Here is a 24,158-nt window from a genome sequence, read left to right as displayed (position 1 = left end):
TAACTGTTTTACTCTGTGTATCTGTCCACAGTGTTTGAAAACCTGGGACAGTGTATTTGGAGTAGAAGGGACAGAGATGCTCAGTCATTGTGGTGATGGATGGGTTTATGTCAAATGAAAGAAGCTGCTCATAACTTTCTGGGAAGATGGACAGAGAAAGATTGGTCTGAAATTACAGCCCGAGCTAAAAGGAACACTTGGTACCCAAGTGCATCATTACTTCTGTTGTGGTATTTCAGTTGTGTTAAGAGCCACACAAACATAAACCAAAAAGATCATCCTTTTCTCTGTTCCTGCTTTCCTTTCCAATTAAACGCTTGTATCTGAATGCTTCCTGTAGCAGCAAGTAGGGCATAGGGTGGAAGATAGCTTCATTCTCTGCAGTAAAAGGAGCTTAGAATCTTGACTAATGAAATCCATAGTTAGTTAAGGGACAATAATGTTCATTTTCTCATTCACAACTCGGTCCCTTTCCATTAAAACTGCAACCTTAAACTGTATGGTCTATTTTAGGCGATAATCTGTAATTAATGACTGGATAATGGCAGTTTTGTTGGTGGAGGTTAGCATGGTGTGTTTGAGGATACAATTCAAAGTCAAACAATTTCCCTTTTACAATTAATTCAGTGTCACATTGGTGCAAAAATATGCCGGTGTTATCAGCCAGTCCAGCATTCCTCATCAATTAAAGGATTGCTCATACAGCTTTTGCAGCACATCATAAAGCCTTTGTTCCCAGCTGATCAAAGCACCACTTCACAGTGATCAGATGCTGTCAACAAGCAGAGATCCTCGGGGCACTTGTGGCTGTTCCTTCTTGCTTCTCTTCAGCAGGGAGCATTTGTGGCTCCAATTGTGTCGGCAAGAGGCACAGCTGGTTTTGCTCAGAGAATACAATTACATTCTAAATGTCTGGCAACAAAGGCATTAAAAAGAAAGAGCTGCATTCAGAGGCTTCTGGAATTGAGGAGCTGATAGCTAGCCTACCACTCCACACACTCCCGTGCCAGACAAGCTGCAAATTTAACACCTCGGGATGCTTCTGATGAGCTTCCATCTCTCACACCTATTTCTGACCTCCAGCCCGGCGCCGCTGACGGGGGCTGCGGCGGCCCGGTGAGGCTTCTCGGTGCCTTGGGGAGCTGTCGCTGCGCGCCCCTGCGCAGGTGCGGGACGGGCCGAGGTGTCGGTCCTGTGTCTGTCGGTCCGGCAGGGCCCGAGGCTCTCCCGCAGAGCCTGCCTTGGGGGCACCCTGCTGCGTAATCAGTACAGATGGGCGTACGCCTTAAGGCTAGAGGCATGAAAACCAAATCGGGGGCAACCGGGCGATTGCTTATGGCTGTTCTCCCGCTTCTCCTGTACTTTAGTAACTTCCAGCAAAGATGTCGGAGTATATCCGGGTGACGGAGGACGAGAACGATGAGCCCATCGAGATCCCCTCGGAGGACGACGGCACCGTGCTGCTCTCCACCGTCACCGCCCAGTTCCCCGGGGCCTGCGGGCTGCGCTACAGGAACCCGGTGTCGCAGTGCATGAGGGGCGTGCGGCTGGTGGAAGGCATCCTGCACGCGCCAGAAGCCGGATGGGGAAACCTGGTCTATGTTGTTAATTATCCCAAAGGTTTGTCTTCCTTCCTGTTTTTTTCTTTTTTTTTTTGTACAAGCTTGCTTTTTCAGTCAGGAGGTCCGTGTGAGTCACTGCTAGTTTAACAATGTAACTGTGTCACTGTTGAACCCTCTGCCTTACAGAAGTTCGGGATTTCATTCCTGTATCTGTCCTGCAGAGTAGATTTGACCCCACTGAGTTTTTCAGATGTGCATTAAGATTTTTAACTCTCTGCCCATACGAGCACTTTAATGACAAAATCTTGTGTTATCCTTGGGGTGCTGACAGCCTTTTATATAGACCTTTGAAGTCTGTGATGTAGTGGGATCTGCGTCTACTCAGAGATGCTTCTTCTCAAGCTCATGGTTTGGTCAGATGCCATTTTAAAATGCTCAGGAAAAAAGGAGCCTGACCACCCTGCCCCTCAAAACAAGAAGGGAAGGAAGTAAATTGCTAATGAAATATTATTGTTTTAAATGCCTGTCTTCTCCACATTCATATAGGCTTGTCAATGTTACTGGATAATACTAAACTAACAGAGAACTAACTCAGATTGCATTTTGGACGAGTACTTAAGCATAGACCTTTCTTCGCTCCTTGTACTCGTAGGCAGTTGGATATGTATTATAATAATAAGCTCCCAGCAGCTGGCATGTGTCTTTTGTGGTCTGTACCTTTTCTCATCATAGTCTATGATTTTATACCATGTGGTTCATAATCAGTGGAAACGATTTCCAGAGTTGACGACGTCTAATGTACTTCTTTATATTCAGATAATAAGAGAAAAATGGATGAAACAGATGCATCGTCAGCGGTAAAAGTGAAACGAGCAGTACAGAAGACTTCGGATTTAATAGTCTTGGGTCTTCCCTGGAAAACCACTGAACAAGACTTAAAGGAATATTTCAGTACATTTGGAGAAGTTCTGATGGTGCAGGTAAAATCCTTTTGCAGCTGAAGGGATGGACATTAGGTAGAAATCAATCTTCTGAGGAAGCCAGCAGAAACAGAGCTGTAAAACTTGGAGACGAGTTTGAGTGCGTCTCTTCCTAGGTTGCATTTTGTGGCATGAGCTTTGTAGCTGCAGGTGGCCAGGGATATTTGGGAGTGGTAATTCATGCAGATCAGCTTAATGGGTACAGTGTTTTTAAGAGCTTTTTAATTGATATTAATGTTATTGGTTGGCGTAGCTGAATATGTGTGTAAGAAACTGGAGATGGCTGTGATGGGAGCATTTACAAGACTGATACGCTCTCAAACAGAACTTCACTCAATTCATTCCCGAGCAGCATGCTTCACGCTAGTGGCTACTCCGGATGCACAGGGCCACCGTGGCCAGGAGGGAGGGCATCAGCAGACAAACCTGCTTCTGTTTTCTTCTGCTGTCACACGTTGATGTTTTTGCCTCCTGGAAGGGGGATCTCACCTGAACTTGTCTTGTTCTTTATCTTTTGTCACTTGCGTGTCTCCTGTGTGCAGCTACGTGTTTGCCCCTTGGGTGGTCACACTGCTTATACAGCTGGGCTGGCTATGCCATCACAATATTACAAAAAATCCCATTTTGGTTATGCTTGGGCCCAAGGCAAGCAAATAACTTTAATTTGTAGGTGTCACAGGCCCCTGCTTTGATTGTATAATACTACAGTAATTTTTGTGAGAAAAGGTAGGCATATACAGTGAGATAATAAAAACTTTACAAGTCTGCTTTTTTGTGTGTCTTAGGTTAAGAAGGATATTAAAACTGGCCACTCAAAAGGGTTTGGTTTTGTTCGGTTTACGGATTATGAAACCCAGGTGAAAGTCATGTCTCAGCGGCACATGATCGATGGAAGATGGTGTGACTGTAAACTTCCCAATTCTAAGGTACTTTTGTATTTATTGCTAGTTTTATTTTTACCAAACACTCGAAGTGAGCCTCTTTAGCAACTGCGTTAGGTGAAGAGATTAAAAATCCACCCTTGGATGTGGCTTTTCAGTCTGTGAATGGAGAAGTGAGAGCAGGGAAGGAAAACGGTGAGGAGGTGGGTGAGCCGGAAGGGAACAAGAAGTGTTGGGGAAAGAGCTGGTAGGGTGGTGGAATTAAGTATGGATGGGAATCTGAAAAGAATGTGTTTTCAAGTCCAGCACTACCTGCTTGACCTGTCTGCTGCATGAATAAATGGGAGAATAAAGCAGACAGAATAACTAACCTAGTGAAGATCAAAATGAGTCTTTGAATTCAAAACTAAACATAAAACTTCTGTTTATTTCTCATGTGTATATATGCAGTTATTACCCCAAAAGTGTCCTGGCAGTGGCCTTGTCATTCCTCCTGTGTATTGCCCCTAACTTTGTTTTCTTGTGACTCTTCTCCATCTGTACCAAGGTGCAGGCATGTTCTTTGAACAGAACTTTAAGTCTTTAACTTAGTCTCAGACTTTTTTGATATTCAGTCCTCAGAACAGGCTAGATTAGAAGGGTCTTTTATCATAAAGTAACTCAGTTCTCATTTTTTCTTTCTTTTTCTCCACAATTCTCTGCAGCAAAGTCCTGATGAACCTTTGCGTAGCAGAAAGGTGTTTGTCGGGCGCTGCACTGAGGACATGACGGCAGATGAGCTCCGGCAGTTCTTTGCCCAATACGGAGAAGTAGTAGATGTCTTCATTCCTAAACCGTTCCGAGCTTTTGCTTTTGTCACATTTGCAGATGATCAGGTACGTCTTAAAGTATTTTAACTTCCTATTTAGACAGCCTACATTTCAGTAGCTTGATAAAGCATTATTTCTGGAACTGCATGTGGAACACTTGTCCACTGTCTTGAGAATTCCAGTGGCATTAGTTTGATTCGGTTCTTTGAACTAAGGTTATGCTTCTCAGATGTTACTGTACAGACTGGTTTTTGTACTGCAGTGAATGCGAAGATAAAACACTTCAAATTGGATTAAGTATATGCATATGCTTCCTTTGCAGGTTAAATATCTGCTCAGAATCATGTGGGATTTTTTTTTTATCTTGTACTACTAACATTTAAAAAAAAAGAGGTGTGACATACATTTAATCCATCCCTTATTTCTTATAGGTTGCCCAATCTCTTTGTGGAGAGGACTTGATCATTAAAGGAATCAGCGTACATATATCCAATGCTGAACCTAAGCACAATAGCAATAGACAGTTAGAGCGAGGTGGAAGATTTGGTGGTAATCCAGGAGGCTTTGGGAATCAAGGGGGCTTTGGCAACAGCAGAGGAGGTGGGGGGGGTCTGGGTAACAACCAGGGCAGTAATATGGGTGGAGGGATGAACTTTGGAGCCTTTAGCATCAACCCTGCCATGATGGCGGCGGCGCAGGCAGCCCTGCAGAGCAGCTGGGGGATGATGGGCATGCTGGCTAGTCAGCAGAACCAGTCGGGGCCATCGGGGAACAACCAGCCTCAAGGCAACATGCAGCGGGAGCAGAACCAGGGCTTTAGCTCAGGAAATAACTCCTACGGCGGCTCCAACTCGGGGGCAGCCATAGGCTGGGGTTCAGCCTCGAACACGGGCTCCAGCAGTGGGTTTAACGGAGGCTTTGGTTCAAGCATGGATTCCAAATCGTCAGGCTGGGGAATGTAGACGCAGTGGGCTCTGATACTGACTCTATGGTGGGAAATCAAATTTTTCTAACTCCTGGTAAGTATACTGTAAATTACATATATACTAAAATTTTCCAAATCAGTTTGTTCAGTGTGCAGTATATTCAGCAGTATTTTTGACATTTTTCTTTTTTTAAAAAAAAAAAAAAAGAAAAGAAAAAGAAAAGAAAGGTAAAAGGAATTTTATAAGTTTTGTTACATATCTTGTTGGAATACTGAATGTTTGGAAGTGGACTGCTGTTTGCCCGATAGGTGAACTAACACTAAAACCGACAGGAAAGGTTTCTCCTGTAATACTTTATCCCTCGTTCCCTGGCTACCTGAATTCTTTGCATGTTCAAAATGGAAACCATTGGTCAGAAACAGCATTCTCTCCCTCTCGTTTTTAATTTGATCCCACCATAAGACTCTCCAAGTGCCCCAGTTGGAGAACACGGTGTCGTTTTTGTTTTGTTTGTGTTTCTTTTTAACACTGTCTCCCCTCCATACTAAAGTACGATATGAAGGCTTCATTTAATCTCCGCAGTTCATCTCATTTCAAATGTGTATGGAAGAAGCACTTCATTGAAAGCAGTGCTGTAAATATTCTGCCTTAGGAATACTTCTGTCTACATGCTTTCTCATCCAAGAATACTTCATCACACTGCACATGCTGCGTCTTAGACGGTGGGTGTTCCATTTTTATCCGCTACTCTTTATTTCATGGAGTCGTATCAACGCTATGAACGCAAGGCTGTGAGATGGAACCAGAAGGCTGTTTGAACTTTTGAAACCTTGTGTGGGATTGATGGTGGTGCCGAGGCATGAGAGGGCTGGTATGTGCGAGATAAAGGAGAGAGCGCATGCAGAGACCTGGTGGTGCATTATGGGATTTTATTTTACTTGGCGAGATGTCTCTCAATCCTGTGGCTTTGGTGAGAGAGTGTGCGGAGAGCAATGATAGCAAATAAAGTACGAGTGTTTATTGCATTCAAAGGACATCCATACGTGGAAGACTTTAAGTGGGTCTTATACCTAGTTAATCGATTAGTTGAATGTGTTACGTGAAATGAATATTTGTATTTTTTTTCCCTTATGTCAACTGCTGTGAATGCTGTATGGTGTGTGGTTTTTTTTCTGTTAATGATCTGTAAGTGTGGTAATGTGAATTGAAGATGATGGGGTTTGTGATGAGAACATTGAGCTGGTGGTGTGCTTTGCAGTAGCTCTTGGAGCAGAGATCACTAGCGAGCTCAGTGTGCCTCCTCAGGGTGGAAGTTCCACTGTCTGTAAGATATCCATAAGAATGCTGTTTGCTGCAGTTTTGTGTTTGGATGCTTTTTATAAGATTTGTCACTGTAGGAAATTCTTAAATAAAACTGATTTAAGTAATATGTGTCTTTGTTTTGCAGCCCTGAATGCAAAGAATTCATAGCAGTTAATTAATTTTACCCTTTTGAGATGAACTTCTGTAAAGCTTTTTTGCAGTAATTCGGTTTGTTGCAGATAAGCATGCTCTAAAAGTTGACAAGTCAAACGGAGCCACCGCTCATCATGTGTCGATACCTGACACCCACCTTTAATCCACTGTATTTTTGCACTGTTCAGTGATACGTAGATACCTAAAATCCAGTTCCCACACGTTTGGGTGCCCGCACCTAGAATGGTAAGCAGTTCCCTCCCAATTGCATCTGTACCAAGGAACGTTACTTACTTCTTCTTTTAGGAGTTGGAGTTCCTCATCAGAAGTGGGTTGGGGGTGACAAACACTTCCTCTCAAGATGTTTTTCTGTCCGCAGCATCTCTGTTGGGATGTCTGTGTTTAACTTGCTTTCAGACCAGTCCACTCGGGGGAGGTAGGGTTCTGCAACACTTTTAGCCTGGAAGAAAGCTATAAACTCAAGTTTAAAACTAGTCACAGAAAGATTTTCCAGCTGATTAAAGCATTAGTAAATGTACGTAGACTTTGACAGAAGTCTTAATTTGAAAAATTTAAGTTTATTACAGGAGCAGAAGTGTCAGATTGAGGCAGCTTCTTAACAGAAACTGGTGGAAGATTATTTCCACTAGTGGTAGGAGCTTGAGGAATTGTTTAATCTACTTGCACCTGAAACCTGCTGAAGCTTGATCCATATTTTTTATACACCATACTACTGTGCTGTAGCTATTGAACATTCTGAATATGGATATTTACACAGCTTTTAACCTATTTATCTTTTCAAGTTTGTATCATCATGACTGCGTATTCTGTTGAGGCTTTTGAATGGGAAGAGCATCTAAATAGTGGGCAGAACTGCACTGCTGGTAGTTTGCCACTTGCTGTATTAAAAAAATCAGCTGTGTCTCAGTGTACATCTTAAAGGGTTTAAAGAGGTTAAAGAGGGGTTCTGAACACTCAGGCAGAGAAGTAATCCCGCACTTCTATTGTTCATATCCCACTGCAAAAAGTTGCTTAGATTTTTATTTTTTTTTCCTGCACCTAAGTCAGAATAATCTGCAAACTCTGTACCATCTGTGAATTTTGCATTTTAGCACTTGCACTATTACCAGCTACTTCTGCTGAGTAACACTTAAAAATGGTATTCTTGGACCTCCAAAGACTAACTGTGACCCCCCTGCAAGGAACTGCATGGTAAGTTTTTGTAATTAGCATGGCTTTCATTTTGTTTAAATTGTCCAGGTTTAGGTATTAACAGGCTGGTTGGCAGCATTGAGTATTTGATGATAATTTTAGCCTTCCTTCACCCTCAAACAAAATCCCTGAAAATTTTAGAATACTTTTCAAGTTTTAGTAGTATTTTCTAACTGCTTTGCATACTCTAGTGTTTATAAGTGAGTAAATAAACTACTATTGAAAACATTTAAGTGTTTGGAGTCTTGTTTTTTTAAAAGATACTTCATTTTCAGTTATGTTATTCTAGAAAGTGAAATACTAATGAATGAGTTGCAAGAAAGAGATGTAAACTGTAAAGGGATATATATTATAGTCAAAACAGTTTTTAATAACATTGCTTCTAATTCTGAGAATCTATTGTCAGCGGAATACTTGAAATTATAAACCCGAATGTGAAAGCTTACCCTCGATAAAACTTTGTTTAGAAAACAGAGTTTTGGCAGCTGACAGCAGGGGTTCCTTTAAGTCCGGGGCTGTCCAGCTGTCCCTGGAGTGTAGAGCAGGTGCCTGGAGATGCTCTGAAGTGCAGAGCCTTGGACATGAACTCTGCCTGCACAGGCATGGGCTGTGCAGGGGGAGCAGGGTAGGTGCCTCCCTGCTCGTGTGCTTCTGCTGGACCTGCCTTCAGCCGAAAGCTGCACTCCTGCACAATCCACGGTGCCCTTTAAAAGAAAACAAAGTATACTTCACTAAGAAAAGAGCAACTCCTTCTTGAGGCGGATGGCAGTTTTGTCTTTGAACAGCTGCTGGACCAGTTCTTCCTCACCCACTACAGCTACCCCAGCGTTTGCTTTCATTTGAAATGTCTTTTCCTGGTAAACAGGGCTGTGCTGCTGGTACTAACTGAGACTTTATGCTCCGGTCTAGCCAATGCAGTATTGTTGTCAAAGTTGACAAGATCATTTTTATTAACCTTCACGAATAAAAATTTTTTCTGCCCGGGCTCCTTCATAGCATACTGAGCGTTTGTTCACAATCCCAAATTTAATCCTCAAAGCTGAGGGTGTTCTTTGATCAGCTACAGCCCAAGCAGCTGTTGGAACCCAGTTGTCACACAAAGTGAACCACCTCCTAATCCTCACGCTCTGTAATTAGCAGCACTTGCCAGGGCTGTGCTCCAGTCTTGGCTCGACTGCCTCCATCGATCCGCTGCCTGCTCTGCGTCCCACGAGCTGCAGAACAGCGAAGGCAGCAGTAACTGTTAAACATTTTAAGATTTAGACACTGAATTATTATGCTTGTATGGATTAAATTAAGTTAATGATCCTAAATGTAATTCCTAGATTGTTTTGGAATGGTAAAATTGCTTGCAAATGAATATTTGATTTGGAGCACAATCTTCATTAGTCAGTATTACATACGTCCTCTGGAAAAGTTCTGTAATCAAGAGAGACAGTTTTGCTGAGGAATTTGGGCAGACAGAAGTAAGTGTATTTGTTCTGAATGTAAATTAAGATAATTAGAATATATGGATATTCTAATCTAAAAGATAAGAGGAACAATTATGCTTCTACATTGTAAAATGTTTCTCCCAAAATTCAGTCTTAGATCTTGAGTAATTTTACAGCATAACTAATTTAGCAGTTCAAGCATTTAAAAAAAAAAAAAAAAAACAACAAAACCAAATCTCTAATCCCATGCTCTGCAATAAGGTACTCGGGGGCTTTTTCCCCTCACAAATACTTCTGGACCATGGTTCAATTTTCCTGTCGGGAACAATGCCAAACAATTTAAAAGCACCAACAATTTAGTTATTTATGAAGCCGCGTTCTCCAAAAGCTGGAATAAAAGGAAAGTTCAGCTTTTTACTCTCTTCAAGGGGAACTGAAGTGAGTTTCTGGCATTAATCTGCTGTGCTAGCAGCAACAAGTAGCCTTGGGCAAGACCATGGCATGTTAAAATAGGAAACAATTTAACAGATAAATAAAAGGTCAATATTAACTCCAGGGAGTGCCAGTCACACTGTGTGGTTATAACATTTCAGTTTTGTTATTTTTCCTGTTAAGCAGCAATTGTAGCACTTGCCTTCTGAAAATCAGAGTAACATGAAGCTGGTAATCTGAGAATGAACATTCTTCTGTGAAGCAGTTCTGTCTCATCACCTTAAAAGGTACTAAATCAAATCTAGGCAGGGTGGGCTGTTGTACCTGCTGCGTGGCTCTCTGCATAAACGATGGAGCAGCTTGGCTGCAGGGACCAGTCACCGCAGGCTGGTAGCAGGGAGCGGGCACTGCGGAACGGAGCTTTGCCCCCTCGGTGCAGGAGACCCTCAGAGGTTCCAGCCCAGGTGCCCGTAAATTCATTACCTAAAAGCAAGGCGTGTCCCTCGGTGTCAAACCAGGGACAGTGTCCCCGTGCGTGACCGGGCAGCAACAGTCAGCACCAGCCTGGAGCTTGTTAATGCTGGGGCAGGAGCTGCTCATCCCAAGGGTTTGGGCCACCCATGCCCTACCTGGCTGGCACTCAGGAGGGGTTATTTCTCTTGTGGAGTTTTTCCAGTGTCTGTCATTGCTCCGTTTCTATTTACCTGCAACTCAGAGAGACAGGAAGAAATGAGTGGAACAGCTGGGCATTGTCTTAAAGCGACACCAAAGTGACAGTCTACAGGCACTGTTAGACAGCATATTCCAGGTCTCCTTTGAGTTTACTGCGGGCTGATGAGAAGGTGACTGCACATCACTTGCCCCCTCTGGCTATTCGTAGGATCTGGTGCTGTTAATTACCATTAATTGGGTATTTAATAGTAAGAAGGTGTTAAACTCCCAGCTCTCACTGAACTAAGCCTACCTGGTACCAGTCCTTAGAAATGCAAATACAACTTTCCAACATTAACAACCTTTGTATTGTGTTTCAGAAAGGTTCTGCTGGTTTCAGAAAGGTTTCGGGCACTTGTGGGTAAGGCAGGGGTGTCCCCTGCACATGAGAGCCAACACCCCTGCTGAACCCGGTGTGTAGGACCTACTGTTATTATTCACCTTCATGGGGTGGAAGGGGGCATCGTGCTGGTGCTGAGCTTCAGGGCTGGAGGTGGGCTCAGGCCCTGTAACACATGGAACAGCACCGCTGTCTGCAGCCACAGCCAGCAACTAAATCAGTTCAAAAATACATTTTTTTTAAAAAAAGCTAGCACACTGAAAAAGTCAGCCAAATCAAGCATGATTCAGCTGTGATCTTCAGGGACTGGTACGAGGCCTCTCTACTGGAGATAAACAGAAATCCTGGTGAAGGTCTGTGCTCATGCTGGGACAGACGTTAACAGCACCATGGTGCAGTACAGGGAGCTGGAAAGGTTTTAGTAGATTATGTAGTTTCCTCAGAAAATTTGTGCTCCCATCCATTAGATTAAGCTGTGACTATGCAAAACTCATGCTGCACACCACGTACATGGGGAAACCAACACAGATTAATAATACAGACTAATTAAAGATAATTGTACAAGTACTGTATTTTTCTCCTATGATGATGACACTTTTGCTAGTTATGTAAAGCTGTTGGGAGATTGTACACTATTTCAAAGGACACTACTACACTTTAAAAAAAAAAAAAAACAAAAACAAAAAACCATCAGTGCTTTCCAGAGATTTCAAAGAACTGCAAAAATTGAAACATCTTCCGACTTACAAATATAAAATGTGCTTTGGCAAGAAATGGAATAGTTACGAAGCAGAAGAAATGTTTCTCATACTACAACTTCTATCACTGTCTTTACAAGAACAATGTTTTAAATATAAATGTTTACACATAAATTTTCAAATCTGCAAGTATTAGCACTGACTTACTGATGTACTTTGCCGTTGTGTTTGTTCCGACGGAATGACAAAATGATGCAAAAGGCTTCACAACATTTTAATTCTCCAAGAAGCATGAATGGAAATAAAAGGTCAAATTAATTCTACATCAAACAGGGTTAATTACAGAAAAACAACATCAGTTACGCATCCATTTGCTCATTCACCCAGGAAAAACAATGAATAGATTTTTATTTGCTTAAAATGTCTTTACTAAATGTACTGCTTCACTGTAGTACTCTCAGGGTGGGAAAGGTAACTCATCCTTACACCATCATCATACAGAGCTAATGTGGGTGCTAATAAGGCCGCAGTGGACAGCTGTGAGCCTGAGGGGAGTGACCCTCTCCGTGATCTGGAGGCTAATCTGCATTTGCTATGTAGCACTTGGGGCACGTCCACCTGCCCCGCCACAGCAACGCAGCGCTGGTCAGCGCGTTTCAAGGACAGCGTGGAATAGAGCCTTCATCTGCACAGCAGCCTTCCTGCTGTGTGCCTTCAACATCAGTTATTCTGGGTTTGTACATCGACAGCAAATGGTAAATGTGTGCAACTATCAAATCAGACAGACTATAAACAACTGTTGAGGTAAGGCTGTGCCTTCCTAAAACATAATCACCTAACTGTGATTTCAAAATGTTGCTGTAAGCGCGCACAGACTAGAGTATCTTCCAAAACTGCCTGCTGGGAAGCTGATTGTTACTAAGAAATGAGTCTGAAATGCAGCATCCAGCAGGAATGACCAAGTATTCCAGTTTTAACTTCTCTGGAGAGATGCAGTAACAAATGAGAGAACATTAAAAATTCTCGCTACACTGAGCTTGTGAAATCTTTCGTAAAATCATGCTTTTCTTCCAACATAATTACAAGCAAATCTCTAAGCAGCAGCGTTCAAAGAGCATCAGCATGGGCTGATACATACAGAAACGCAATTCTTTGGGGAGGATCTCAAAGAAAGGACAATTGCTAACAAATTCAGTGTACTGAATACACCTCGTAATTACAGTATGTGAGCTACAGAAATTGCTAATGAGAAAAGGCACCTACATGTTTATTCCCTGAGGAATTAAGTCCAATGGGGCTGACAGCCACGTCAGGCAGCACGATCCGATGTCACACGAGAGCACGGGGTCACCCGGACGTACCGCGCCTGCACTGGTGCGGTGTGACCGTGCGGTGGAGCTTCAGGACTGGGACACGGCAAACCTGAAACCAGAATATTCCTTTTAAGAGCGAATTCCTTCCTTACCGCTAAGGGCTCTCAGGGGAAAAAAAGCACCTTTTCTCTGCCCCTTCTCTACGCTGTTTCACTCACATGGACACAGACCTACAATTACTAAGAATAAAAGGAGAAACTGTGGCTGACTTACTACAATGCTCTCACATCAAAGTTGTGCAGCGACCTGCCCGGAGCCAGGCTATGCTGACAGGACTAGCCCAGTATGTCTGTTGCCCAAACACGTGCCTTGTAACTCTTGACAAGTTGGGAAAATGTTCCCTAAAACAAAATCATACACCTGGACCCGAGTTGAACTGTAAGATCAACTGGAATTGAGACACAAGCCTGTGTCTCAGTTTTTGCAGGCAAAGATTTTCCACAGAATGGGCCAAATTGCTTTTTGGGTGTTTTGACCTGAAAAGAATGAGAGAAGGCAAACAAACTGTCTTTACTTCTTCCTCCACGAGGCTTATGGAAAAACAAACTGATTTTAATACAATGACTCCCTGAACTTGAAAGGTCCTTTCTTGCAAACATTAAAAAACAAGGCAGGTGGTGAGAGTGATGGCTCATCACTCTGGTAACTGGCAGCTGCCTTTTCTCCAATCATCCCAAGTGCTATGGAATTCCTGGGAAGGGACCACTGGGTCCATTTTACAGAGAAGCAAACTGAATGCGAAAGATTTAACTGACTCCTTTGGCATCACTGATCTGTGATAAGGGCAGAGGTTGTGATGAAATCTAGCAAGTCATCACACATGTGCTTGTTTTAGGTTTTGGTGAATTTCCCAAAAGACAGAAGGTGCTGAAAGAAAAGAAACCACAATAAAACTGAAGGGATGAGACAAAGAAATGAATGAGGAGAGATACAGGGAGATGAAATGGTAAATTAACAAGGCGAAACACAAGTTGAAGAAGATGCAGTAAAGTAACTGGGTCTGTCTCACAAAAGCTGTGATGAAATGCAATAAACCTCACCTTACCGTAAGGACCTCACAGGGGCACAACACTCCTGGAATTCACACTCAAGCTCTCAGTGAATTCCGGTGTGATCTGGAAACATCTTCCACCTGGATACTGAGCTGTGAGAGCTGAGTGGGGGATAAGGTGAGCGATAGTCGGGGCTGGCCATTTCTCCAACTCTTTTAGTACAACTGACTCTGATAGTGGGCTAGGAAAAAACCAAAAAACCCCACAACAAAAATGATGATCATAGTTGTATTAACCCAGATCAGCCATACTGGGTAAAGATCATGGATCTTCTTCTACAGTAGTCTTTGAGAAAGTTTCAGAGCCATACACCTACCTCCCTATGAAATTAAGCCATTCCCACACATTTCACCCGGGGCGTTTCTCAGTGCTGAGAACTCTGCCCTCCCTCCCTCTCTGTTGTGGCAGGACTAGGGCAGGAGCGTTCCGCGGGGCTCCTGCCTCAGGAGCGGTGTGGGGAAGGACACCAGGGAAGCACCACTTGAGACTGTCACAGGGCTGGAGGTCAGAAATAGGTGTGAGAGATGGAAGCTCATCAGAAGCATCCCGAGGTGTTAAATTTGCAGCTTGTCTGGCACGGGAGTGTGTGGAGTGGTAGGCTAGCTATCAGCTCCTCAATTCCAGAAGCCTCTGAATGCAGCTCTTTCTTTTTAATGCCTTTGTTGCCAGACATTTAGAATGTAATTGTATTCTCTGAGCAAAACCAGCTGTGCCTCTTGCCGACACAATTGGAGCCACAAATGCTCCCTGCTGAAGAGAAGCAAGAAGGAACAGCCACAAGTGCCCCGAGGATCTCTGCTTGTTGACAGCATCTGATCACTGTGAAGTGGTGCTTTGATCAGCTGGGAACAAAGGCTTTATGATGTGCTGCAAAAGCTGTATGAGCAATCCTTTAATTGATGAGGAATGCTGGACTGGCTGATAACACCGGCATATTTTTGCACCAATGTGACACTGAATTAATTGTAAAAGGGAAATTGTTTGACTTTGAATTGTATCCTCAAACACACCATGCTAACCTCCACCAACAAAACTGCCATTATCCAGTCATTAATTACAGATTATCGCCTAAAATAGACCATACAGTTTAAGGTTGCAGTTTTAATGGAAAGGGACCGAGTTGTGAATGAGAAAATGAACATTATTGTCCCTTAACTAACTATGGATTTCATTAGTCAAGATTCTAAGCTCCTTTTACTGCAGAGAATGAAGCTATCTTCCACCCTATGCCCTACTTGCTGCTACAGGAAGCATTCAGATACAAGCGTTTAATTGGAAAGGAAAGCAGGAACAGACAAAAGGATGATCTTTTTGGTTTATGTTTGTGTGGCTCTTAACACAACTGAAATACCACAACAGAAGTAATGATGCACTTGGGTACCAAGTGTTCCTTTTAGCTCGGGCTGTAATTTCAGACCAATCTTTCTCTGTCCATCTTCCCAGAAAGTTATGAGCAGCTTCTTTCATTTGACATAAACCCATCCATCACCACAATGACTGAGCATCTCTGTCCCTTCTACTCCAAATACACTGTCCCAGGTTTTCAAACACTGTGGACAGATACACAGAGTAAAACAGTTAATAAGCACCTAGAAAAGCCTATTCTGTTAAAACTGAGCACTCTCCTAATATTTAAATCCTCCTTGAAATGCCTCTCTTGGTCCAAAGAAGCGGTGAAAGCTTGACTAATTCAACTGAAGGTTCTGGTTGCCTCTGAATCCAGCCTAACAGTACACCACTTTGCAGTAGCAGAGATCAGCTGAGCTACAATGGGAATTAAATCTTTTCCTTTCATGCTATACTTGCAGAGGATTATCAGCAAGTGGGTTTTTCCCTTAATTGTTATTACCTCATTCTTCCCAGCTAAATGCACGTTTCTGTAATTCCACTGATTGTGCCTCGAACTACAGAAGCATTTGATGGCTATGTAAGAATAAAGCATGTTTTCTAGCACACTCTCCTGAGGTGCTGCAGGTGCTGCTTAAAATACTGCCAGTGACACTGAATTTGCTGCCCCTCCCCAGGCTTTAAGGTCCCACTGTAATGCTTCCTTCCATCTGCTGCAGCCCAGGTTAAGAAACACCCCAAAACCTCAAACCTACTTGCTATGCAACTTTAGCAGTATACTGCTCACGGCCATGCAAGTGCAAAAAATCTCCTTCTCTTAAAAACTGAAATTTCCCCATGCTGCTAATATCTGTCTCAGCTCTACAGCCCCTGCAGGAGTAGTCTGAGGCAATTATAGGAAGAGATCGGAATGAAAACATGAAATCCTTGGGTGTGAAAAAAGACTCAGCGTGAAGCCTTACCCTACGCATAAAAGCCACAATATAATGAGTACTATCTTTACACCCCTAACTCCCCACTGAAATCATTAGGAAGTTAGAATCTCAAATCTTCTGCCAGTTCTGCATCAGAATCCTTTCCTATTACCATTTTTCCCTGGGCATGGGATCTAGTGTGTAAAGAAGGGATACTTAGGCTGCTAAGGTTAAATTCTCTCTTGCAAGAACCTCAGTGAGAAGGCAGCAGCACCTTGGCTTCTATTTACTATAATGATCATGCCATCTTACTTCCTTAAAGTATGTTTAAAGGATTGTTCTTAGACTGAAGCTCAGCATAAAAACATGTAAGAGAGAAACGGTGGAGAAAAGACCACCATGTGGTAGCACACGTACACACACACAAATATATGCATGTAGACAAAGAAAAACACTGCATATAACCAAACACTATAGGCTGTTTACTTTCTCTAGCAGTAAAAGGGCAAAGGACACATGATGAAATTAAAGGCTGAAAACCACAAATCTGATGCAAAAACGGTATTAAGAAATAGCATATAATTAATCTGTGCAACATACTGTCACATGAAATTTAAGGCAAACTTCTATATGCTGGTGCCATAAGTCCAGTTTAAGTAGAACAGACAACACGGGATCTATGGCACAGGATTACGCTTTGGTATGGGAGTATACTTTAAAAATCACTTACTGAACTGTCTTCCACTGAAGCGTAAGACGCTGGCCAGTATCAAAGGCAGGAGATTGGGCCCGAGGGATCCTTAGCCCGGATCCATCCTAACAATGCATATTCCAGAAGTGCTCTTTGCTGCCCAGGTGCTGGTTGAGAGGCTCTTCGGGGCAGCAATCGCTCTGTGTTCACGTAGCAAAAAATAGCACCATGCCTCTGCACAGAGCTGGAATCCCCATACTCTGTTATAGTACAAATAAGAACAGGGCCCCATTAATACCCCAGTAATTCAGAAAACTGGCTTTCACCTTCTTCTGAAGGACTAAAGGAGGAGAAAGATACAGACTAATAATAGCTCTTCATACTTCATTACATGTGTCTCCCTTAAGCTCAGTTTCCTAATTTTGATGTGAGATTTTCATGAGAGTTTGGAAAAATACAAGTCATCACCAATAAACTCTCCTGACTTGTGCTCACTTGAGTAGCCCAAACTAGCTGACCCAACAGAAGATACTCTGCTAGTCCAAGGGAATTTGCAGCTTGAAGATGAAAAGGCTTGGACTGGATCTTACTCCTTTCTAATACGTCCTGGATGTGGCCATGGGGAGTTGCCTTTGTCAGGGCAGTATTTTTCCATAAGTCTGCAAGCAAAAAAGTCATAAACTTGCCAGCACAAAAAGGATCAAATAATTTTTTAACATCTGCCAGCAGAAATGCTGTGCCTTGACTTCTCAGTCCAAACTTTAGAGCTGTCCAGAGAGTGCTCAATTATGCTTAGGCCATATTTTTATTAGAATCACAGTGAGCTGTTTGCCAGAGGCCTGAACTCTGAAAAATGACCCCCTCAGAACTTGCAAGTCCATTGTCATTAGCTCATTAGGCCTCCAATGAAAGGTGGGTCATAAATTGTATCACCGAGACGTGACAAAATTTCAAGCTGCTTTGATCACAATTCACTGTGACCGTGAAACAGCTTCTGAACAAGATTAAATATAGCAGAAGTAAGCCTTGGTAACTGCTTGCACAGCCACTCTACCCCTGGATCAGTTGTCTGCAGCATCTACCTTCTAAGACACTTACTAAGCATCCTCCCAGCAAGTCAAGGCAGTGATGTGACCTCCCATTTTGCAGATGGATGTTCAAAGCTACTATCAGGCAACTTGCCCAACGTAACAGCGAAGTCTGCAAATGCAGTGACCTGAAGTGAGTCAAGTGCCTCATCTAAAAGACTCTCCATTCCCTCCCATGCTCACTTGGAAAACGGTTCCTCCCCTGTTTACTCCAGGTACTAAAGAGTAGAGATGGGGTTGGAGAATCTGAGCCTCATAAATTACTATTAAAAGCAACTCCTGCTAAATTGCAGAAATAAGGAAATGCTAATCAACTAATGCTTCTTAATTGCTCAAGCTTTTTAAACAAAGCTTTGTTTTATCTTCAGCAGTTCACCTACAGCTGCTCAGCTCTGACTCATTAACCTCTTGCAGTAATCATGTTTCCTCCACAGCCCTGGGGAGCTCTAGTCCCTGACAAGTGCAGAGCATGGCATTTCTCCAACATGTTTTATGAACATGGTCTCTGCCCAAAGAGGATACAGTCTAAAAGGACAACAAATGGATATTGATGTGGAGCAGCGAGAGGCACGGTGAGGGGCTGAAGAACAGCATCCTTGTATTGCATCTGCTGCAGGGAGGGCACTGTTGCCTTCCCTTGTACCATGGTAAGACACCAAAGCGATCCTGGTGACATTCATATAACTTTACCAGAATCCTGGAGCCCTGAGGCTTTGCTCACCAGAACACATTTCAGCCATAAGGCTAGGTTCCCAATGGGATATATGACTGGAGTCACAACATTTGGATTAAAAAAAAAAAAAAATTTCAAACCTTTCCAAAGAGTGAATGGGCTCTGAATATAGTTTCAATCTACAAGTCTGGGTGCAGACGAGCATATCAACAAGGAACATCAGGAAACAAATGTGTGGTTCTGGTCTTGTTGCAGTTCAAGAATTATGGAAGGTCAAGCAACAACAACTGGACAGGAAATTCAAGAGTCTTCAGGTAGCTGTGATGTTTGGGGGCCTTTCACAATGGCTTCTCTCTTATCGGCTCCTGCCTTACCCACCTTATTTTTTTCCCCTAGTAACACATGGGAAATGCAAGAAAATGAATGCCCCAGAGGCTGCCGTCAGCTTTCAACAAGGAACAGCCTCTTTATTGTCTGCAGGAGGCAGGTCTGAAAGGCAAGGAACCAAGACATACAAGTCACGAAGCAAGAGAAGCCTGCAGCCCTTGGGCAGACAGCAACAGGCAGGTCAGGAGGGAGGGCAAACCAGCTCTTCCCAGCACATCTGTCTCCATCTCTGCCTAAGCGAGGAGAAGCTTAATTATTTCACGCTGGAAAATAAAGGAGAAAAAAAGAGCCTGTCAATATCAGCCTGCTCAGACAGGAGCCCAAAAGTCAAAGGGGCAGCTTTTGCCCTCATTTCATGAAGGCAATCTGCAGAGACCTTTCCTATGCAGCCCAGCCTAGCTGCTAGAGCAGCTTCAGCACCTGCATCTAAAGGCCTGGGAAATGTGAACAGGTTCCAGCACACTGGCTGCACCACAGTCATTCCCAAGGCACATGTCTCTACTCATCAGGGCAGCCCAGCCCTCCAGTGCCGCTGATAAGCTCCCTCTCCTAGTGTTACATTCAAGGAGGAGGGCGTAAGTACACACGTGAATGGTCAACACGAAGCTGTTATAGTCTGCTAGTTCACAGCTATTCATTTTGTATCTTCACATTAAGACCAGGCACATGCTTTATAGCATAAGTAAATCCATATACTTGTGCTAAAAGCCATCACTTTAGGAAGGGAAGGTTGAATGAAGAGGTCTGTTCCAATACACTGGAGATATGAGGAGTCTGAATCTTGAATTAGACCCAGTCAGCCGTGGCTGGAGAGAGTTTCTAACAGGCTGGAGTTGGGAAGCTAAATACCAAGGCAGCCTTAGCACTGGAAGTTAAATCCAATTCTATATTTCAGGACTGAGGAGCTCAAAGAAACTATCTTCCCACCTATGACCATATTTAGTGAGCAGTATGTGTGCTGGTTCTTTCCAGACAGAATTCAGCTCCAGGTGGGCAAAGCTGCACCCTCAAAGGATGAATGTGACACCACATGCAGGCACACGTTTCACTGAAAGTGAATCCTGAGGTGTCAATCACCGCACTAATTCAGACAGACACGCCACTGCCTGATGACACATGAGCTTTCCCCAGTGGTGAACTGAGAAGCAGAGCCAGGCAGCAGCCAGCCAGGTAAACCTCACACTGTATGCCCTCAGGAACAAGAGATCTGTGCCAGGCCTTCTCTCCCATTTAATGAGTGGATCATCGTATCTGGTGTCGGTGATATGTGAACTGTGCTGCTTCTTGGCCCGTGTCCTTCCAGGGAGAGTAAGCAAACTATTTCTCCATGAGATTCACAACTCAATTGTTAGTTTTTCCAACACATCTACTAACTCGTGTCCAGAATACTCAGTATCTCAGTACCCAGGGAACAAGGTACACTCAGTTTTGCTCAGGCTGTCTGCACTAGCAGCCGTGAAGGCTGGAAGTGTCTGCAGTGGGAACTGATAAGACAGGTTTCCTGCTTCTCCATTCAATCTGTCTAAAGCTGAACACTGGTGGATGCTGCCTGAGGAGTAATCAAAACCAACTGCCAGTGCACCATCTCACTGCGACAATACTGCTGTCCCTAACAACAGCCATTAGCCCACTCTACAAACCAAGGCCTCTGCTCACAGCCCTGACGGACACCCTGCACCTCCCTCCAGCTGCACTAGGCACATAGGAAGCACTGAAAACAACAAAAAACCGAAGCTTTTATCACAATGCTAGTGCCAGGACTGGATTTAAGTGGATGTTGTAGGTAGGGAGGTATCTCCTGATCTAGCAAGAGCTCACCTGTGCATGTCCTCTTGTTTTCATGCAGTGTGTAGCTAATCCGACAGCTGCAATAGTAGCCCCCCACGTAGTTGTGACAGTGATGATTGCAGAGGGGTTCACCATCAAACAGCTGTTTGCACTCATCGATATCTAATGGGTGAAGCACAGAATTAGGCAACCAACACCCTTCAACAACACTTTGCCTTGGTCTGAGCCATCTGTGTTTTGTGAGGTTGGCTTGTTTGCCTTTGGTTGCTGTGTCCTTTTGCATCTGCCTCTGTACAATGAAACTGCCTTCTCCCACCTCACACCAGCAGCCAGACTCTGAGAGCTCAGGGAAGCACCAAACCCACCACAGCCATATCTCCCCCATCTACAAGAGGGGCTGGTCTCTTACCTTCAGCAGCATAAAATGCCTCAAAGCCTGTGAATGGTTTCTCATTGGAGTAATCAGACCGAAACACTACCGTGAGGTTGTTGTCAACAGAGATGTATGTCTTGTTGCCCGGAGCCTCCTCAGTGTCTGTACTATCCTTTCCACACAGCGTAGCCAACGTCCTCCCACCAGAGCTCAGCTGCAAAATGGGCAGACAAATCTACCAGACGAACACAGAGCTTTGCTTTTCCCAACCTGATGCCATGGCTTGGACAGCATGTGTTTAATGGTGTGAGAAAGGAGGCTTGGATGCACTCAAATGGTGCTTCTGGAGGTCAGTCCAGATCCAGGGACAGATAAGAGAAGATTTTCCCTATTCTCTGTGACTTAAGCCCATAATATTGTCTCCCTTTATTCTTTCAGAGGCCCACATAAAGCTGTGATGGCAGCCTGGGCTATCAGCACCATGCTTTTAGAATGCTCTTGTTAACTTGGCACATTCAGTGACAATCAGATCTTGGTAAAGCCAGAGACAACTGGGGTAAAAAGGTTTCATACACTGACAAATTCTAATGTACAGTAAAAGGTCTCTAAACTAGTGACTCACTTCCTCTACAATTCACTTATTACAGTTCCAGCTCTTCATTTATCTTGTGTTTTTAATACAAGATAAATGTCCTGATATACAGGGTTCATGCTGTACATGGTAGTGATAGAACTGTGTACCACAGACCTACCAGGAATGAGTATCCCAGCCAGCCCAAAGGAAATTACACAAAGAATAACACGGATTTGGGAAGTGACAGCAACTTGCCATATGAAACCGTGCAAATGAGATCTTTGAAAATGGGAACAAGGCTGCCTGATTTGGTTCCAGCAGATTCAGAAGTACTGCTGATGCACTGGTTTTACATAGTCTCTGTGTATACAGCTCTCTCTTTAATATCTATCAGGGCCATGCAAACAACAAAAGGAGTGTGGAGGTAGCACGGCCTCAAATCGGCAACAGGGGCGCCTGGACTAGAGCACACGCTAGCACATGGAGTGCAAACCCTTCAGGGACACCACTCATCACTCAAACACTTCCCCAAGACAGTATCTTTGTTTCTCTTCCTGAGGTTGTTTCTCACATTAGCTAGCAAATGCACCATAACAAGTGTTGCAAGTGCACATTTAGACAAGCTGACAGTATCTTGCTTAGACTATCGTTTACACTTTCATGGTCTCCCATTATGCTCTGTGTAAAGCACTACTTGTTAATTTAAAACACACACTGTAACTTCAGCAAAACGAAGCTCAAATGTTATTTTGGGCAAAATTTCAAACCTTTTGCTTCACAAGAGGGGAATACCAGAATTTTCTGCGCACTAACAACTCAAGTTTCAGATGTTCCAACATGACAACTAGTCCTACTTCCCAGTCTCATGGGCCTCAATAAACACATTATTTAGAAATCAGCTGAGCCTTAAGTTTACTAGCAGATTGAATCAAGTGCAAGTTATGTTGGTCCTGCATGTGTCCAGAATTACATATACACAGTTTTTAACAACTTAGCCTGCTACACGTCACCCTGCCCTACACATACCTTCACATAATCATATTCACACAGGTAGGACAGCTCCAGGTTGAAATGTGTGAAGTACATGCGGACAGAATATCCCTTGGGAACAGTAATATTCCAGATTCTCTCCTTGTGATTTGGGTAGACATTTGGGAAGTTGGGGGATGTGATCCTCCCATACATTTTCTGCAGCACAATGCTGCTGCTTGCTCCACTGTAAAGCATAGCTAGCAAGACAAAGAGCCTGTGTCAAAGGAACAGAGATTAATGGAGAAAGAGTGAGCACCAACTCAGATCATACCCCAAAAGCCACACATCCAAGTTGCCAGTCTCAGTACTAAATCAGGTATTTCAGTGCTAGCTGAAGCCTTCATGCCCAACACCTTCCTCACTTGACAATGGAAGAAATCAGGGCTATCAGTGGAGTCATACCTAGCAACAGCTAAAGAATAGGAGAATCACACTCATGTCTTCTAAGGCCCACACAAAGCCAAGTGGCCAGAGGCGCTGGGGAGGTCCCTGTGACTACACTCACCTCATCATGTTGCTCTCCTGCCTGAGCCTGCTCTGCTCTGAGCCCTGGGGCAGGAACCTCTTCTGATGTATTTGCGTTTGGGGGCGGATGTATTTATTGTGTGTGCTCTGCTGTGTTTGTCTGGATGTTGAACTCTGATGTTTATCGCCCTTCCACCCCCTTCAGCCTGCTGAGTTCTGGGAATAGCAATTACTAAAAACCAGGCTTGTGTTTAGCGCATGAGGCCTCAGTCCATGACAGGGAAAGGCAGACAGAGATGGAGCGGATGGATTAGGAATGCTGCAGGCTCTTGGAAGGAGCTGTAGTAGCACAGCTCTGCAGGAAGGCAGGCAGTGGGAGGAGGTACAGAGTGGCTCCAGACAGCGTCTGTGTGGGGGAGTGAGGGGACCTAGGCAATGCTCTTTCCCTCTAACCAACTGATGTACAATTACTCTTAACACAAACAGCATGTTACTGGAAGTAGTTTCTTCCATTGTCAGAGCAGGAAGGTGTTGAAAACAAAATAATGGGGCACACTACAGGATTTCAGAATAGTGAGTGAGCCTGGTTAGATGGTTCCGTGTAACGGGACAGGAATACTTGGGTGACACACCACTACAGCACACACAGGCACGAGTTTAAGAGATGTCAAAGTCTTCCAGCTCTCAGCTGCACATTTTAAACCAGTGCAAGCTTGTACTGACTGAAACCTGCTCCATACCTTGTTTATACACATGGGTTACTTTTTATCCTGTCCATCCTGGAACACCCATAAGGTAAAAAGGCATACTTAATAATTTCTGTCTTTTGAACCTGGTTTGCTACAGAAACAGGACAAAAATCCTCTGTGCTCACACCTGCCTAGCTTACTAACTTTAAAAGCCCAACAGATAATTTCTACCCAATTTGGCAGAAAAGTAGCAGATCCAAGGGTATCAGTGTA

The 24,158-nt window shown here is 43.7% G+C and overlaps 2 protein-coding genes across 4 annotated transcripts; one reads left to right on the top strand and one right to left on the bottom strand.

Moving 5' to 3' along the window:
• The first annotated feature begins 1,371 nt into the window (after nucleotides 1-1,371).
• TARDBP (TAR DNA binding protein) lies at nucleotides 1,372-6,962 on the top strand. Of its 2 annotated transcripts, XR_003399860.1 has the most exons (6): nucleotides 1,372-1,620; nucleotides 2,379-2,542; nucleotides 3,328-3,468; nucleotides 4,128-4,298; nucleotides 4,664-5,251; nucleotides 5,741-6,962. XR_003399860.1 is itself a non-coding variant. In XM_026862773.1 (5 exons), exons 1-5 carry the CDS (start codon nucleotides 1,383-1,385, stop codon nucleotides 5,192-5,194), a joined length of 1,245 nt encoding a protein of 414 aa, XP_026718574.1. In that variant the 5' UTR covers nucleotides 1,372-1,382; the 3' UTR covers nucleotides 5,195-6,962. The 2 variants fall into 2 exon arrangements, 1 of the variants encoding a protein (XP_026718574.1); XM_026862773.1 differs by having other exon boundaries at nucleotides 4,664-6,962.
• Nucleotides 6,963-13,937: 6,975 nt separating this feature from the next.
• On the bottom strand, nucleotides 13,938-23,286 carry MASP2 (mannan binding lectin serine peptidase 2). Of its 2 annotated transcripts, XM_026862771.1 has the most exons (5): nucleotides 23,237-23,286; nucleotides 22,726-22,945; nucleotides 21,162-21,339; nucleotides 20,783-20,914; nucleotides 19,024-19,227 (listed from the first exon to the last, which is right to left on the bottom strand). In XM_026862771.1, the coding sequence occupies exons 1-5, from the start codon at nucleotides 23,242-23,244 to the stop codon at nucleotides 19,223-19,225; spliced, it is 543 nt and encodes a 180-aa protein (XP_026718572.1). In that variant the 5' UTR covers nucleotides 23,245-23,286; the 3' UTR covers nucleotides 19,024-19,222. The 2 variants fall into 2 exon arrangements, with proteins under 2 accessions (XP_026718573.1, XP_026718572.1); XM_026862772.1 differs by lacking the exons at nucleotides 19,024-19,227; nucleotides 23,237-23,286 and adding an exon at nucleotides 13,938-14,045 and having other exon boundaries at nucleotides 22,726-22,935.
• Nucleotides 23,287-24,158: the final 872 nt, after the last annotated feature.

Source organism: Athene cunicularia (genome assembly GCF_003259725.1).
Source record: "Athene cunicularia isolate RWA chromosome 21 unlocalized genomic scaffold, athCun1 chr21_part1, whole genome shotgun sequence".
NCBI lineage: Eukaryota > Metazoa > Chordata > Aves > Strigiformes > Strigidae > Athene > Athene cunicularia.
This window is presented reverse-complemented; position numbering and strand designations above follow the sequence as displayed.

What these genes read in the sequence shown, in the direction of transcription:
- TARDBP (XM_026862773.1), top strand. Translation starts at nt 1,383, where the DNA reads ATGTCGGAGTATATCCGGGTGACGGAGGACGAGAACGATGAGCCCATC. An exon ending in GAGAAGTTCTGATGGTGCAG is followed by an intron (nt 2,543 to 3,327) that starts GTAAAATCCTTT and finishes TGTGTGTCTTAG; the next exon opens with GTTAAGAAGGATATTAAAAC. An exon ending in TCACATTTGCAGATGATCAG is followed by an intron (nt 4,299 to 4,663) that starts GTACGTCTTAAA and finishes TATTTCTTATAG; the next exon opens with GTTGCCCAATCTCTTTGTGG.
- MASP2 (XM_026862771.1), bottom strand. An exon ending in GTGAATATGATTATGTGAAG is followed by an intron (nt 21,340 to 22,725) that starts GTATGTGTAGGG and finishes CCCATTTTGCAG; the next exon opens with CTGAGCTCTGGTGGGAGGAC. An exon ending in GGCATTTTATGCTGCTGAAG is followed by an intron (nt 20,915 to 21,161) that starts GTAAGAGACCAG and finishes TTCACCCATTAG; the next exon opens with ATATCGATGAGTGCAAACAG.